At 36.9% G+C, this 17,346-nt stretch overlaps 1 protein-coding gene and 1 non-coding gene across 3 annotated transcripts in view; one reads left to right on the top strand and one right to left on the bottom strand.

The window, feature by feature from the left end:
- The window catches only part of LOC134751434 (uncharacterized), a 129,793-nt gene that overhangs the window by 13,201 nt on the left and 99,246 nt on the right, over positions 1-17,346 (bottom strand). For both annotated transcript variants that reach the window (XM_063686843.1, XM_063686842.1), the window contains 3 exons: positions 14,024-14,120; positions 5,208-5,314; positions 4,589-4,693 (listed from right to left, as the gene is read on the bottom strand). In XM_063686843.1, coding sequence (XP_063542913.1) covers positions 4,589-4,693; positions 5,208-5,314; positions 14,024-14,120 — 309 coding nt within the window. The remainder of the gene's footprint in view (positions 1-4,588; positions 4,694-5,207; positions 5,315-14,023; positions 14,121-17,346) is intronic.
- On the top strand, positions 7,725-7,797 carry Trnar-acg (transfer RNA arginine (anticodon ACG)). The gene has a single exon. It is a non-coding gene; the product is annotated as a tRNA-Arg (tRNA).

Here is a 17,346-nt window from a genome sequence, read left to right as displayed (position 1 = left end):
CGTAACTACGTTTGTATGGAGAACCGAGCTTGCCGGGGACTGAAGTCTTTTATGAGGCCAATTTGGATTTTCATAACAATTTGTGTCCACGCATGTAGGGGTGGACGAGAAGATCTTGCGGTCGTGGATGAGGTGAGCTAAATGACACTCGTAGTCCAATACATGCACGTATAATTAACTTTGGTGATACAGAGGTGTTATAATATCACGGTGAGCGGACGGGCTCGACCGTCCGTCGCAAGATTGCTGAGAGAATGGCCGTAATGGCCGTTGCCGGCCCCGCTGCCCCGCGCCCCGCACCATGCATTGCGTCGGCGACGGCTCCCGACGATGCCCGAACAAAGACGAGGCGTTAACAATTTGTAACGGCTTTGATCTTGTTATGATAAAACCTTAAAGATCGCTCACGCTGATGGGTGCACGCCAAATACGTACCATTCACCAAGACGATCATCAAGGTTGTATCAAAAAAGATAATAACCATAATACAATAATTAAGTTACAGTTCCGATCCCCGTTCCGGCTCTTACCTGGTCCAGCAAATATCGCTGGCCGTGAAACGCGGCAATGCCGCTAGCATTTTGGTGACAGTCGGAACGGTACATAGGCCTTTTATGTACCTACGTATACATAAGTGCCTGTTAGTTTGCGATAATAAATTTTATTTTTAGGTTTACTTCTAGTTTTAATTTTATAATATTAGTTAGTTTTTAGTATTGATCCGTATTTTTATGAATATCTTGTTTCTATAATAAATACCTTCTCCATCAGTTACAGTTTAAGGAAACAAATATTTTTTAAATTGTCATCACACTCCTTACATGGTTCAAAAGTTTTAAGCATAAATCAAGAATTTTTGAAGTTAATGTATGGGCTTTCGAGCACTTGATGCTTAACTTTTACCTTCCATGTTGAAACGTAAGACAAAGTAGAGACTAGAGAAAGCTTTATTAAGTTAATCCTATAAATCTGCTTAAGTAGGAGCCGAGAAGATAAATGTACTCGCTTATATTAAACACATGATAAAACGTAATATATGTGTAGGAAACGTGATCTCGAATTCTAGACCGTGCTAAGAAGTGGCGTCACTTCTAAATTAAGTAGAAATATTATTGAAACGTAAATGAGATCTATTAGGTATCTTTGGGCCACTTGCACTATTCACTAGCCCAGGGTTAACCGGTTAAACCTGGAGTGACCATGGTTACTAGTACAGTTTGACACTGGGTTAACGGTTTAACCGCTAATCCTCGGGTTAGTGGGATGGTGCAAGTGGCCCTAAGTATCTAAAATTCATAAAACAAAGATTAACCCATCGAATTATTATTATATACCCTATGAATCCTATTATACAAAAACCTATATATACATATATATATATATTATATTAATTGAAAATTATTATTTTTGCTCTTTATGACCTTAGAATGCGTGGTTCTGTCGGGTTACTCCAGCCCACGGTTTAGGATTATTTATTTTAAGCAAATATTTTAATTAATCGATCGAACTGAATCTATAAATCCCCTTTTAACGTGGGCGTTTCATTCGAAGTAGATTACTAAATAAGATTTGCAATAATCCTATTCTTGTAATAATTCAATCAATGTTGTCTTGAATCTTTGGCGTGGGTTGGGTCGGTACAAGTGAATTGTGAAGGAATTATTATAAGTATGCGATTACTTGGAAATTATGTTTTGGATTTGTATTATACCTATTAATGTAAAAGTAAAGGCAAGGAAACAATGAGATCATAGAAAATCGGTTTTAATTAATGTATTCATATACAAATTAGAGTCAAACACATTTCAGAAAAGGTCCCTTCTGTGGACAAAACAATGAAAGTTTCACTTTTTTCTTATTTGAGTCTCAAGTGCTCATAAAATACTCTAAGTACCTACTGTAAGGGTGAGGCGTAAAAATTTGCTTTTGATTCTCTTAACTTTGCGATGTCTACAGGAAAGACTGGAACAAGTTAACTATACAATAAAAGGTGTATGAACCATTTGTATTTTTTTTTATATTTTATTATACAAAAACTTTTTGACGAGTTGACAAGCATTTAGGGTTTTTGTCGTGACTCTTGTAAATACTCGAAGTCTTAATTATCGTTATTGTACATGAGTATTATGCAAAATAACTTGTTTTAAGTGAAAACTATAATGTCGACGTCAAACGGCCCACGTAGTAGTGGCCTGTTGGTAAGTTACAAAAAAATTGTGAATTTTTTGAATTCATTAGGTAGCCGGCAGCCCTTCTGGCCTGCCACTACACAATTTATGTTTGCACTGTGATACTGTTGTAGCCACTCTTTCTTCAAGTTCAACTATTAAAAAAAAAACAATTTGGTACAAGCGTGCGATTTTGTTCCAGTTGCTACTGAAATGCTATTGGGATTGTGCGGAGGACAAAATACTTTTAAATACATTTTTTTTTGCAAATAAATAATTTATGATTTAATGAAGAACTTTGGGGCGGCGTTTGAGGGATAGTTTTCTCCGTTCCGGCTGTTACCTGGTCCAGCAAATATTGCTTGCCATGCCACGCGGCAACGCCGGCGCCGCTAGCATTTTTGGCCTGTTTTTTTGGCACGTATGGACCGTGACAGTGGGAATGGGGCAGAGGTTTTTATATATAAATAAGTAGGTACTTACTTAGCTTTATTTTGTTTTGTTATTTAAGTTATTTATTTTATGTTGTGTGTTTTATGTTACAATTAATTAAACGGGATTTTAGTTTGTCATATAATGTCACGCTCTTCGCCTGTATTCTGTAGCAAGTTTAAACCACGCTAAAACAACTTAGCGAGTATTAAAGTGGATCCAACTTTGTCCCTGTGCCCGTTGATAGACTTGATAGGTAAGCCCGCGTAGGAGTCTCTAGGGCACGTTTGCTAATAGGTAATAGCATTTCAAAGTTAAATAACTACCCGACATTTCAATCTCACCTCGCCCTTCGGTATCTTGAAACTCCATGCAGTTTAAGTACCTACAGTCAGATACAGATACTTTCAAACACATATTCTAAAGATGGCGTAAAGCCAGGAAAAAAAGGGGCCAAAAGATATGTCGAGCTCCGCGAAACTTGCGACTGAAGAAATGGCCATCGCGGGGTTATTATTTTTTATCGCAATTAGGTACTTTGAAAATATACTTATGTTTAAAATTATGCTCGTCAGCTCACACGGTAATATCACTAGCTATTTTATATTAAAAATATATTGCTGTTGTATGCAGTGTACGATATACAATTGAAGTTAAATGAAAATTAGACGTGTCTACGTGATTTTTTTCTATTGAGCTTTTAATCTAGCGACGTTTTGCTTGAAGTTTGCCCTTGCAAATATAATCTAGATGTAACAATTTAATATAAAAAAACTACAATTTTGCTTTAGCCCCCTCTTAAATACCTAAAGTCAGATGTAGATACTTTCAAACACCTCTATATTCTAAAATTCTAAATCTCAAGCTGTGTCTGTTCAAAGGCAGATGTGTCAGCTGCAGAACGGACTGTACGAACATTCAATGTAGATAGTGGCCCCGGTAAACCACTTAAACTTATGTGGGTATTTTCCTGGGAGGTTAGTTTATATGTAGAATGACACACAATTTAAATGGTAGATGGTAGAGGAAAATAAGTTTAATCATTATCTCAGAATAGTGATAGATAGGTCACATCGAAATGAGTATGAATGAGTTTAGTTAATACGGCCAACCTCATTTTTTTGACTCAATATTTGAGAATTTTCCAATCCGTTTGAAGCCGTTGCTCTAAGACTAGTTAGATATGTACCAATATACATAATGGATTTTCGCTAGCCTATACTATTCTGATATAACTACAGAGAGATACTTCGACAGCAGTTCCAAAGTTTTAGAGGAACTTTTCATTTCAAGTTTCACGGTTCGGATAGGACGAGTTTCTGACTGCTTACCGCTCAATGCATTCCTCTAGTTACTACGTGCCAACGAGATGCCATGCCAGAAATACTTACTAAAGTGGAGTTCAATAGAAATGGCAAATGATGTAAACAATCCAATTTACCTTCATCACTTCGTAATCTCACAATCTTTTAGGGAAATCATGATTCTATCAACAGTATATACACCTATTTCTAGTTAAAATATATGATAATTATTAATATTTCTGTGCAAACAGCCTTCATAAATATGTTAGTTTATATATTATGTCTAATACTAACAAAATGCGTCATATTTGTTTGCATTATTTGCCATTTCTATTGAACTCCACTTTACCTAGGCTAGGAACCTGATTGTTTTTGAATGTATATGGTCGCAGGCTTACTTACCTACTTACAAATAACATATTCCGCAACAGGCGTTTTCAATTTTAACCGCTAAATTAAGCTGGTGGCGTCTGCTCCGTCACTGTCAAAGTCGTGCCACAAGTTTCTAACAGACGGCGTTAGCATTTCCTTCATCGCGCTTATGTAGTTCCGAATGTCAGCTACTATAAATACAACTTCTAACCAACTGTCATCGATTCCGGTCCTCAATCATAACACCCGCTTGGAAAGAGTACTCTCTGTTGCCCTCTCTTTACTTTCTACAAAAATTATCCTAGTGGTTACCTGCTGCGCCCCGTAGCCAGCTCCTTCTGTTTCTGTTCCGTCTCGTATTTCCTCTGCAGCTCACGCACGTGCTCTTGTCTGATCAGCTTCTTCAGGGCCTCGAACCTGCCATCAGATTAAATATTAGCTTGTAAGGTTAGATGGGATAAGAGACGCAGTGGGACGAGAGAAACAGAATCCTCATACTGTTTCTCTTGCCCCGAGCAAAATGAACCATGTTTCTCTACCTTGCATGACCTTATAGGATGTCTTATGGATTCCTTCAGAATTTGACATGGTCACGAAAGCCTGTTCACACTAAAGAATTAAAAAATGCTATTAAAAGTTTATATTGAGAATATAAATAAAGGAATAGGGCGGGCTTCTGGATCTAAAAATAAACACATTGTTCGTAAACCTAGTATGGTGTTACTTGAAGTAGATAAGGTATCTAGGCGAAAGAACCCTAATATTTTTTGAGGTGTCCTATGTTTGACAGTCTCTGTTAGTGTGTTTTTTTTGGTTAACGTCTTTTCTGAGTATGATAAGGATCTTGGCCGAATTTTTAGTGATCTTTTAGCATTTTTTTCGAGAAGAATTTTTTTGACCGCCACATACATATGAAAGGCTGACTTCTTACCTATCTCTCTGCGGTGGTACCATGAAGTTTGGCCCTCGGGGCCGCGACGGGCCGGGGTACCGCAGGATCTTCCCCGAGGTGTGTGGCACGTTGAGCATCCCGAACATCTGAAAATAAACAATAGATAAGTATATAAAAGGATGACTTCTAAAGGAAAGGAAAACTTCTATCGCCAAAGTCTTGTCAAGCCTAACGTTTTGATTTTTTTAGATTAGGATGATTCTTTATATTATTTTATGTTTGTTATCGAAATTAAAGTAATTGTGAATTACGCCTTTCCCAAACAATTAATCCTGCCCCACCACGCATAACAACAGTTAGTATGTTATTTTTAAAATGAGTATCATTATCATCATATGTTTAGGAGCCCCTGGTTCTTCTTAGTGGAGTAATCACAGTTTCGATTTATTCTCTTCTACTGTTTTGAGCTCCAGGGGTCCAGGGTGCTATTCAAGATGCCAATCGTTTACGCTCCGTAGTGAACGAAATGCCAGTTGCGCTCTCTGTCGCACTAATATAGAAGAGTGATAGAGTTAGACCAAGCTAAATTGGCAGCGATTTTGATTGCCCAGACGGTGCAAGTGTTAAGTAAACGTCATAATTTCATAGAAGTTTGACGTTTAGAATAACACTTGCACCGTCTGGGCTATCAAAATCGCTACCAACTTAGCTTGGTCTGACTTTAGAGAGAGAGATTACCATATCGTTTGCTACAGAGCGAACAATTGGCATCTGGCTATATTGGCTAAGCACCCGGATACGCCACTACGTTGACTTTCTCTTTAGCTTGGTCCAAAAATGCGGGTCTCGTTCATCGTCTGCCTCTGGCTCCTCATTATTTCCTTTCTTTCTTTTTTTTTTAGATCATGGCAAATCAATACGAATTTCTATTTTATTACGCTTGAATACGGTTAATGTGTTTACGAGTGTCTTTTACGGCGTGGCCTGGCAAGGCAGTCTAATAATAATTGTTTATTTATGAATACTCTGTATTTTATTAAATAAATGAATAATAATAATAAAATAATACAATTTTGCGTGCAATCACCACTATAATGCAAATAAATTATAAGAATGTCATTTAACAAGAATATTAATTTTCAATTCATATTCGCAATATCCTAATAGTCCGAAAGTACCGAGTGTTTTTTTTAAATATTCGTCGTCGAAGCATACAGGATAAAACAAGAATCTAGCAACCAATAATACGAAATTTTCCGTTTTCCTTGTTCTTCGGTGTACTTAAACCAAAATCTCCAATGTAATTACTCAACAAAATAACGCAACTACCTATAAGGGATTTGTTTTTGCTATTTTGGCTACGGAGTCCTAAAAATTAAGCTAGTATTTTATATTGTACCAAATTCCAAGTATTATCAATACAATAAGATTTAAAACAATACAAAAAATAAGCCCGATTTATAAAACAATAAAACTAAATCAATTACTTCAAAATGGCGTCAACAAAGGGTGTATAAATAGCCAAAGCGCGTTCGGAAATTCGTAACGAACGAGCGAAACAAAGAAATCACTTCAAAGACAAATTCTAAAGCTGTTCGTGTCGCGATTTTTTTTCTATTATTAAGTTTCTGTAGCAATTTGGTCTGCAAAAGACCGCTTTGAAGCGATATTCACTGTTTTTATTCTTTGAATGAAAGCTTGGTTTATTTTAGGGCCTGTTTCACAATGTCCAACTAAAGTATTGGATAGCTAATTAACAAATAAATTAACTGCCAGATAAAATTTCCTACAAAAAAAGCACTTTATCCAGCAGATAAAGCTTATTTGGAGATTGTGAAACGCCAACGATGACTTTATTCGTCAGATAAGTGGCAAGTAGCTTATTCAGGACTTTACTTGGACATTGTGAAACAGGCCCTTAATGTTGTTTCTGCGTTTCATGTATGGCTGGTTACAGTTTATTTTTAAACTGTTGGCTAAATCAATGAGGATATAATAAGATAGAGCGGTACTGTCATAGTAAATTTTGTAACCACTGTAAATTCATTGCCATCTGTCGACACACTTTAAAACTAAAAATGAAGATTTATAAAAATACGTTAAAATGTATTTAAATATGGATAAATGATTCTTTTATTTGCATTAATTATTTTTTTATGATTTTGACCCATGTTCTTTCACTGATATGCGTTAAAATTATAAATAACAAACGAAACAGTCAACGCCCTCTATACGAGAGTAGGCCAAAACTAGTGGCGCCATCTGATCGAGAATCAAATTTTCGTGATTTTCGAGGCACGTTTTTTCCTTAGACTGTATCCATCTATTACGGAGTTATAATCTTTGGCTAAATGGATGGAATATAAAGATAACCTGTACGTAAGATATAAACTGTAACATAAATGCGTATTTCAAATGTAAACACGCAGATTTAATAATAATGATCATCTTGTAATTTTGTTAAATAGAAGTTTAATATCACATTAAATAAAAGTATAAAGCGGTTATGAAATCTGCTTGCGAACGTAACCCACATTTTCGAGCTAACTTGCAACCGGCCTTGTGGCGCAACGGATAACGCGTCTGACTACGGATCAGAAGATTCCAGGTTCGAATCCTGGCAAGGTCGCAAACTATACTTTTTGTTTTTTTTTAACACAAATATTTTTTCAAACATGTAATGAAATATATTATAAAAATAAATTATACCACACAGACTATAATAATAAAACAACGTGGGATTAATTTTGATTCGAAACGATTAATTATTTATTAGGTATATTTGATTAATGATGAGAAAATGGATAATCCAATGTACCTATGTACTTCTTTTGTTTTTTTTGACATTTAGATTTTATTCTAGTAACATTCTATACTAGTAATTTTTATACAATTTTTTTATGTTTGACGATCTTTTTGTGAAATTCTTAGTATTAAATTTGATCTGTAAAATAATTCATTAATATTATTATGGAATAATATTAACATCAATAAATTGCTCTGATAATTAGCTTAAGATAATATAATTATATTATGTACAGTCGAGGTCAAAGATATGTTTACATTTTTCGCCTTATTAAGTGTAAACATATTTTTGACTTCGACTGTACATATTTATACCATTCATAAGTGCTTGTTGCTAGTTCGATTTGTGCAAAAGGTGGGATTTTTTAGGGTTCCGTACCTCAAAAGGAAAAAACGGAACCCTTATAGGATCACTCGTGCGTCTATCTGTCTGTCTGTCCGTCTGTCACAGCCTATTTTCTCCGAAACAGCTGGACCAATTAAGTTGAAATATGGTATACATATGTAAGTTTGTGACCCAAAGACGGACATGTAACGTAAACAAATGAATTTTAAACATGGGGGCCACTTTTGGGGGGTAAATGAGAATAGTTATTTGTTATACAAGGGTGCAAAGTTATATTTTACCCGCGAGTGTGGAATTGAAACACGAGCAAGCAAAAGGATTCTATAGTTGAACCACGAGCGAAGCGAGTGGTTCTAAAATAGAATCCTGAGCGTAGCGAGTGGTTTCAACACACGAGAAGTAAAATACACTTGCACCCGTGAGTAACACAAAACTTTTCCCCTCACTACAGCGAGGAAAGTGCAACATCCACAGGCGTTAGATCATCTTCATCACTGGAATCACTAATTTTTTTACGATAATACGAAACAGAAAACTCTGGAAGTTGTGTATTTTTACGTGTCGGAGTCGGCGAGAAATTTTTTGTTGACAATGTTGACATTTCTGACAATGCGTTATGAAATTGCATCGACTCAACTTGTGCGTTCAGAATTACATTCAACATCATTTAAAAAAAAAACAGCCAAGTGCGAGTAGGACTCGCGCACCGAGGGTTCCGTACTTTTTAGTATTTGTTGTTATAGCGGCAAGAGAAATACATCATCTGTGAAAATTTCAACTGTCTAGCTATCACGCATCATGAGATACAGCCTGGTGACAGACAGACAGACAGACGGACAGACGAAAGGACGGACAGTGGAGTCTTAGTAATAGGGTCCCGTTTTTACCCTTTGGGTACGGAACCCTAAAAACAAATGTTTCTTATGGAATTTAAGGTTTATGACTTAAAATCATTAAATAAAGCTAAATTTGGTATTTTTTATTAAATTCTCAAACCATTTATTTAATGATAATTAATATCGAACGAACTATTATTATGAGCGTTTTACGTTTTGTTATCTGTCAAAAGCTACTTAAACACGCTCCATCCAAGGTCAAATTACTTTCCCCACTAGTGGATAAAATGCATTTTTCCCCGTTTGTTTTAAAGGATAAAAGACGGCTTTCCGAGCTAGTGAGGGGAAAAATTAAAAAATAAAGTTTTTCAAACTATATCGTGTTAGATATCAAATGAAAGAGCTCATTGTGAGAATCTCAAATATTTTTTTTAATAATTTTAGGATAAACTATTTAGAAGTTATTCAAGAAAATAGGAAAAAAATTACCATTCCCCCCCTTTATCTCCGAAACTTCTGGGTCTAAAATTTTGAAAAAAATACACAAAATAGATCTTTACCTATAGATTACAGGAAAACCTATTAGAAATTGCAGTTAAGCGTGAGTCGGACTTAATTACTTAGTCTTTGATCCGACCCCTACGGGTTTTTTAAAGACATTTCACTCACGTTTCACATAAAAATACATTGTTTAAATTGTGTAATGTACGGAACCCTTGGAACGCGAGTTCGACTCGCACTTGGCTGGTTTTTCGATAGCGAATGTATGAGAATTGTAAGTAGGAAATTCAAAGGGCTAGTGGGGGTAAAGGCACCACTTTTCAGCTTGGCAACATCGGGTTTCTAGGAGCGTAGGAACCCCACTACAAGGATCAGAAGTCAAACTGCGGTTCGCTATTTTTGCAAACGAATATCTCATTGGAGCCTGCTCTAACACCCTTCGGCCAAAACTCCTCCTTGGTGAAGGTAGCTCGACGCACAAACGAATTAAAATACAAACAAAACACACAACGTACAAACGTACAAAGAAAACACGTTTTTTCATCTAGATTTTTTGTCTTCTTGGGCCCATTTTTGTACAACAGCCTGGCTAGCACATGATTGGCGCAAGAGTATCTCGCCGCGACATACACTACCCGTTCCCCTTTAATGCAAACAGTTAGTAGAAGACGGGTAGTCTATCTCGCGGCGAGATACTGTCGCGCCAATCATGTGCTCGGCCTACAGGTTAAATGCAAAACTAGACTTATATCCACTTAGCTATGCTTGTTGTAAGAATACTCTACGACGCGCCCTGCAAAATATGACGTAAGATGATACAGAGAACTTACTAATAGTCGTAACATAATTGTGTACTTTGACATTTAATACTTAAGACCTATTTTGTTAAGGTGATAAGACTTTTATTGTGTAAGCACTACGTACAATTTGTAATTAAGTGAATAATTAACACGTGATTAATTTTGTCCTTCGCTGCCTGATACACAGGAACTCCTAGTTCAGGCATTTGTAACCCACTTTCCTCTACTAACAACTCTTAGTCTTTAAGATGAACCCCTGTACAATACTTTTTTCAATAAATTATTTGTATTTGTATGAAATTCGCATTAATTCGAGTAATATGTTAACTTTAACTGTACTCTGTGCATGACTACGGTATGGGTAACATTTTGTTATCTGACAGTTTGAAAACTGTTAAATAGTAGGTATTTCATATTTTTCCAACGCTGTGAGGTTGACGTAGCTTGTGTTTCCCTACATCCCTAGCCAATAGCGAAAGAGTCGATAAACTTCGCCGATAAATTAATCGCACAAGGGGCGCCCACGCAGCTAAAGGAAACTAATAGTCTACAAGCGCAAATACTTCACTATCAACTCTTTGTTCCACAGAAATTATAATTAGGAAACTAATTCTGTTTTCGATTGAAACGCAAGCTCTGTTTAAGCCAAAGAGGATATAATAAGATAGAGCGGTACTGTCATAGTAAATTTTGTAACCACTGTAAATTCACTGCCATCTATCGACATACTTTAAAACTAAAAAACCGGCCAAGTGCGAGTCGGATTCGCGCACGAAGGGTTCCGTACCATTACGCAAAAAACGGCAAAAAAATCACGTTTGTTGTATGGGAGCCCCCCTTAAATATTCATTTTATTCTGTTTTTAGTATTTGTTGTTATAGCGACAACAGAAATACACCATCAACCATCTGTGAAAATTTCAACTGTCTATCTATCACGGTTCAAAATGAAGATTTATAAAAATACGTTAAAATATATTTAAATACGGATAAATGATTTTTTTATTTGCATTAATTATTTTTATATGATTTTGACCCATGTTCTTTCACTGATATGCGTTAAAATTATAAATAACAAACGAAACCGACAACGCCCTCTATACGAGAGTAGGCCAAAACTAGTGGCGCCATCTGATCGAGATTCAAATTTTCGTGATTTTCGAGGCACGTTTTTTCCATATCCATCTATTACGGAGTTATATCTATCTTTGGTTTAAGCCTTTGTCCCTCAAAAACGTCAGTTGATGCGCTCGGTTACAGGATAATATCAACCTTCTTGCATTCCAATATGGTTTACAATGACGCGTTGTATATGTCAGCGGCAGATCGTAAAACCGGGCATATCGAGATATTCCTAGGCATATCATGAAACGCCGCCATTTCACGATCTGACTAGCGACTACCGGCCATATCGTTCAAACCTCAACGTATGACGATTTGCCCGGCGACGTTTAGGCATATCAAATAAGTAGGGTGTGATATTCCTAGGCAGATCATGAAACGCCGGCATTTCATGATCTGCCTAGCGACCACTAGCCATATCGTGCAAACTTCAAGGTGTGATATTCCTAGGCAGATCATGAAACGCCGGCATTTCGTGATCTGACTAGCGACAACTAGCCATATCGTGCAATCTTCAAGGGTTTCAAGTGGAAAGATAAATATCAATTATAAATTAGAATTATATTGTATTAAGCGACTATACTTTACGGTTTTACAACAAAATAATATGGAAAAACAGCTAAATCACATATGATGCCGTAGATAAACTAAACAGTTAAACTCGATCAGCTGATGCTTTTCCGCCATTTTGCCGCAAAGCAAATTGCAAAATCGCCGTGAAGGGGTGATATGCCTAGACAGATCATGAAACGCCGGCATTTCATGATCTTCCTAGCGACCACTAGCCATATCGAGCAAACTTCAAGTTGTGATATTCCTAGGCAGATCATGAAACGCCGGCATTTCGTGATCTGCCTAGCGATCACCAAGCCATATCGTGCAAACTTCACGGGGTGATATTCCTAGGCAGATCATGAAACGCCGGTATTTCGTGATCTGCCTAGCAATCACCTGCCATATCGTGCAAACCTCACGGGGTGATATTCCTAGGCAGATCATGAAACGCCGGCATTTCATGATCTGCCTAGCGACCACTAGCCATATCGTGCCAAACATCAAGTTGTGATATTCCTAGGCAGATCATGAAACGCCGGCATTTCATGATCTGCCTAGCGACCACCAGCCATATCGTGCAAACTTCAAGGTGTGATATTCCTAGGAAGATCGTCGCATCGAAATCGCCGTGAAGTTGTGCGAGTGTGGAGTCATACGTTATCTCCGCGAAGCCGCGCTGCGATTTACGCACATAGTCTGGAGAGGGCTTTACCAATACACAATTTTCACAAAAGATACGTACCTACAATATTGCTTCGCGCCTACGTTTTTTAAATTTTCTCTGCACTAATGGGTACGATCTGGCAACAGGCGGACGCAGCGCCACATAGAATGCAGCGCCACCAGTGGTAAAAAATGCAATTATTTTACGATGCGCCCGGTATGAAGCTAGGAATTTCGACGAATACATTGCTCCTATCGATCTGCCGCATCTTTTGAAAGGCATAGTCAGATCATGAAATGGCGGCGTTTCATGATATGCCTAGGAATATCTCAACTTGAAGTTTGCACGATATGGCTAGTGGTCGCTAGGCAGATCATGAAATGCCGGTGTTTCATGATCTGCCTAGGAATATCACCCCTTCACGGCGATTTCGCAATATGGTTTGCGGCAAAATGGCGGAAAAGCATCAGCTGATCGAGTTTGACTGTTAGTTTATCTACGGCATCATATGTGATTTTGCTGTTTTTCCATTTTGTTTTGTTGTAAAACCGTAAAATATAGTCGCTTAATACAATATAATTCTAATTTATAATTGATATTTATCTTTCCACTTGAAACCCTTAAAGATTGCACGATATGGCTAGTTGTCGCTAGCCAGATCGCGAAATGCCGGCGTTTCATGTTATTTTACGATGCGCCCGGTATGAAGCTAGGAATATCAACGAATCCAATTGGTATGATCGATCTGCCGGCTCTTTTATTAGGCAGATCGTGATATGCCTGGGTTATTCTTAGTCAGATCGTGAAAGGGCGGCGTTTCATGATATGCCTAGGAATATCTCGATATGCCCGATTTTACGATCTGCCGCCGACATATATAATAAGCCCGCTCCAGATTACGCGGCGCGAAGCCGCGAACCCGAGTGTGGAGTCGATTTCGCTGATTAGCGAAGCTCACGTGGAATGAAGTGAAAGTCGTACGTGAGATGCGCGTCTCACCAAAAAAATCGTCAAGGACGTATCAAAACCACTTCAAAACCATAACAGATTTTTAAATTAAAATCAACCTCCAGCGGCCGTAGCACGGTCGCATTTTTTTCACCTGTCACGTTCTAACACTATGTAAGTGCGAAAGTGACAGGCATAGTGACGGCGATAAAAATGGAACCATGCTGCCACCGCAGAGACAAGTTAGTACAGAAGATGGTACGAGTAGCTAGCTCAGACCTCATCATAGTCGGGCGTGCGGACGACGTTCGGCGGCGCTTTGGTGACTACTCGCCCGAACGCCTCACGGGGCACTGACGGGTACTGGTATCTGAACCTGCAACAAGGATACGCCATTAGTTAAATCAATTGGTGAAGTACTTATTATTTGCGACCGACCAATAAGATAAAGATAGTTTATTATTCAAGCAGGCATATTACAATGCGCTTATGAACGTCAAATATTTAAAGCTACGCCGGCTCTAACCCTACAACTCTGCCTCGAGAAGATTTAAATCCCCCCTTAATTGGAGGAGGGTATCCCAATATGGGACCGGCAACAAAGTCGGCGGGACACATCTTTTCAAAACATTACATCTTAAAATTAACATGCAATACGAGTAAATAAGAAACAATACACTTTAACTTACTATAGAATTCATTGGTTTCGAACCCAGCCTAACCTAACCTAGCCGTTCATGATAGAGGATGATTCTACAAAATTTTCATTCTCCTGGCCATACCTATTCGCAAATTCCCAGATGCCGCTGTATTAGCATCTAATTTTTAGTGACTGTGTAAACCCATGCCAAGTTCTATCTACAATCAAAACTGCTGATCGGAATCTCCTGGGAATTTGCGAAAATTAATAGATAGGGGAAATTCAAATTGCTGTAGAATGACCCTCGGCAGTTACCAAAATGTTTAGCTTTCTTATTATTGTATTTAGTAGTAGTAGTAGTAAAACACTTTATTGTACAAAAATAAACATAAAACACGAGAAAAACGCATCATTTGTACAAAGGCGAACTTATCCCTAGGCATAGTTTAGGCTAAAGTATGGAAACAACACACACACATACACGACAGGCATGAGAGGCACGACAAACAGAGTATTAGAATATCGATTATCAATCTCTGACGTTAATTTACGAAATTAATTTTGACTCCACTTTGCACGTGAGTAGAATTCCTACCTAATATAATATATTATGTAGTGTTAAATGTAACAAAATTAATACATAACTCCGTTAAAATTGCGAACAAAGTTTAGACCTAAACAAACTTCCATGAGTGGATAAAATGTTTGGCAAATATTGACCGAAACATCTTTGGGTAAGTAATACACAGTGTGGAAAAAATGTATGGGCCCTGGAGGGAAAGTGTTAGCTCGTTTTACTTAAAGGAAATATTCTTTTCACCTCAGCAGCTCGAACAAGCCTACTTTCGTCACTTCCTGGAGTGAGGAAAGTGCGACTTTCCTCACTCCAGGGAGTGAAACAATGTAGCTTTTTAATTAAGTGAAGGCCATGAACTTCATACTTTTATTACATTTTTTTTTATGGTATGGTACGGTACGGTACGGTCCGGTCCGGTCCGGTCTCGTCTCGTATCGTATCGTATCGTATCGTACATATTATAATACTTTTTTTTTCTGTTTATTCTGCGTAATTCGAAATACCTTTTAACCTTTAATATGTTCTCACTACTGAGGTGAAAAATTATTTGTGCAACACGAGAGCAAAGTTATTTTACATCTCGTGTTTTTGAGTCCCTCGCTACGCTCAAGATTCTACCTTAGAATCACTCGCTCGCTCGTGATTCAATTATAGAATCTTTCACTTTCTCGGGACTCAAAATAAACACTCGCAAGAAAAACCAACTTTCCTCTCTTGTTGCACAAATAACTATTTATTTTTAAAAAGAAACAACACTGCATTCAAGATTTTTTAATTCTCTCGTCATCCGGAAAGCGAACTTTTTACGAAAGGATATTTTGTACGACAGACGAGTGTAAGACCTAATGTTTTTTGGAGAAATTTTAACTTAACATGAACTGTATCGACTAGTGAAATAAAATAGCAAGTTTATTTTTTATTTTTAGTCGGTTCGATTCCCACGCGATACAATAAGCGAATTAAAAAAATCTGAGAATGCAGTTTTGTTTCTTTTTAAAAATTAAAGAATGTTTCCTTTAAATAAAATGAGCTAACTTAAGGTTTTAAGGCACTTTCTCTCCAGGGCACATAAATTTTAACAATGGTAAAATATATATTACCATACTATTATTAACTTTGTTCCAAATTATTGTGGCAGTTGTGTTGTTGTAGCGGTTTGTTAAAAACGAAAGATGTTTTTCGAGCAGGTACCCTAGTAGCATTTTGGACATTTTGGTAGGTATTTTGTTGGGCATCTGTTTACTTATAAAAGTTATAAAGGCCCAACAAAATGCCTACCAAAATGCTACTAGGGTAGGTAGCTACAATAGGTACATTCAAAGTCGAAAATATCGACACGAATAAAGGACCAAAAAAATCTAAACACTACCTTAACACCTAGACTATAAGGCCGTGTACACGTTTATTGTACACGTTTTTAGTTAACCAACCCACGTTTACTTCTAGGCCCTTATTGTATGTCAAATTAATTATTTAATGAGTTAGATATTTATCATATTTAATATTTGTACCACTACCTATGATCGCACTGTATTTAAAATAGATTAATAATATGTGGAACGTGAAACTAATATACGGACTTCTATAAATGCAGTGAATGAACACAGAAATAGTACTGCATAAAACCATTTCGTTTCATACCACCCACTGCAGCTTTCAAATGAAACATTTTAATTAGTCTCAAAGGGCGAATCTCTCATTCAATTCAAGACAGAAACAAAAAAGAGCTTATATCGCTTTGCATCGTTATTGGAAATAAGACATTTTGGCTCTCTGGCGCACTAGTACAGAGATGTCAGAGATGTTGTTATTACATTTAACCGTTAATAAAGTTAGTAAAATTTACTAAAAAACAAGTAAATTATGTTAAAAAAAATTTACTTTATAGTGTAGACCATAGGCCAATTGTCATAAAAAGGGAATCAAAGTTTGGAATTTTCCAATATGAGCCTTTTTTCTTGCTCATGATGGATTAAGATTTAACGAAATTTATCCTTAAGAGGCCGGTGTCGATTTTAGTCGCAAAAATGTAAAATTGATAGATTTAGTCCGTGAAATTTTACACCTTTTGTTACCTAATTGAAATAACAAGTACTGGTTTCTATTAGAACGTCTTCTTATCTTACCTTTTATCAGATCAGTTTTTTGAAAACACTCACTAAATTAGTAATGTTTGCTTTTCTGATGGACGTTTAGGTAAATGCGCGTAGAGCACTGATTTTGTCGTTCTTATTTGTAAAATTTGTAAAGTTTGGACTGCTAAACATGGTAATTTTGTATTTCACATATCCTGTACTTGACGTTTATCAGACTACATTTTTATTATTATGACTTTGAAGTAGTTTAAATGAAAGTTAGACGAAATCAATTTTCTCCAGAAATTAC

This window comes from Cydia strobilella, chromosome 22, assembly GCF_947568885.1.
Source record: "Cydia strobilella chromosome 22, ilCydStro3.1, whole genome shotgun sequence".
In the NCBI taxonomy this organism is placed as follows: Eukaryota; Metazoa; Arthropoda; class Insecta; order Lepidoptera; family Tortricidae; genus Cydia; species Cydia strobilella.
Note: the sequence above shows the minus strand (reverse complement) of the source record. Positions and strands in the feature narration are given on the sequence as shown.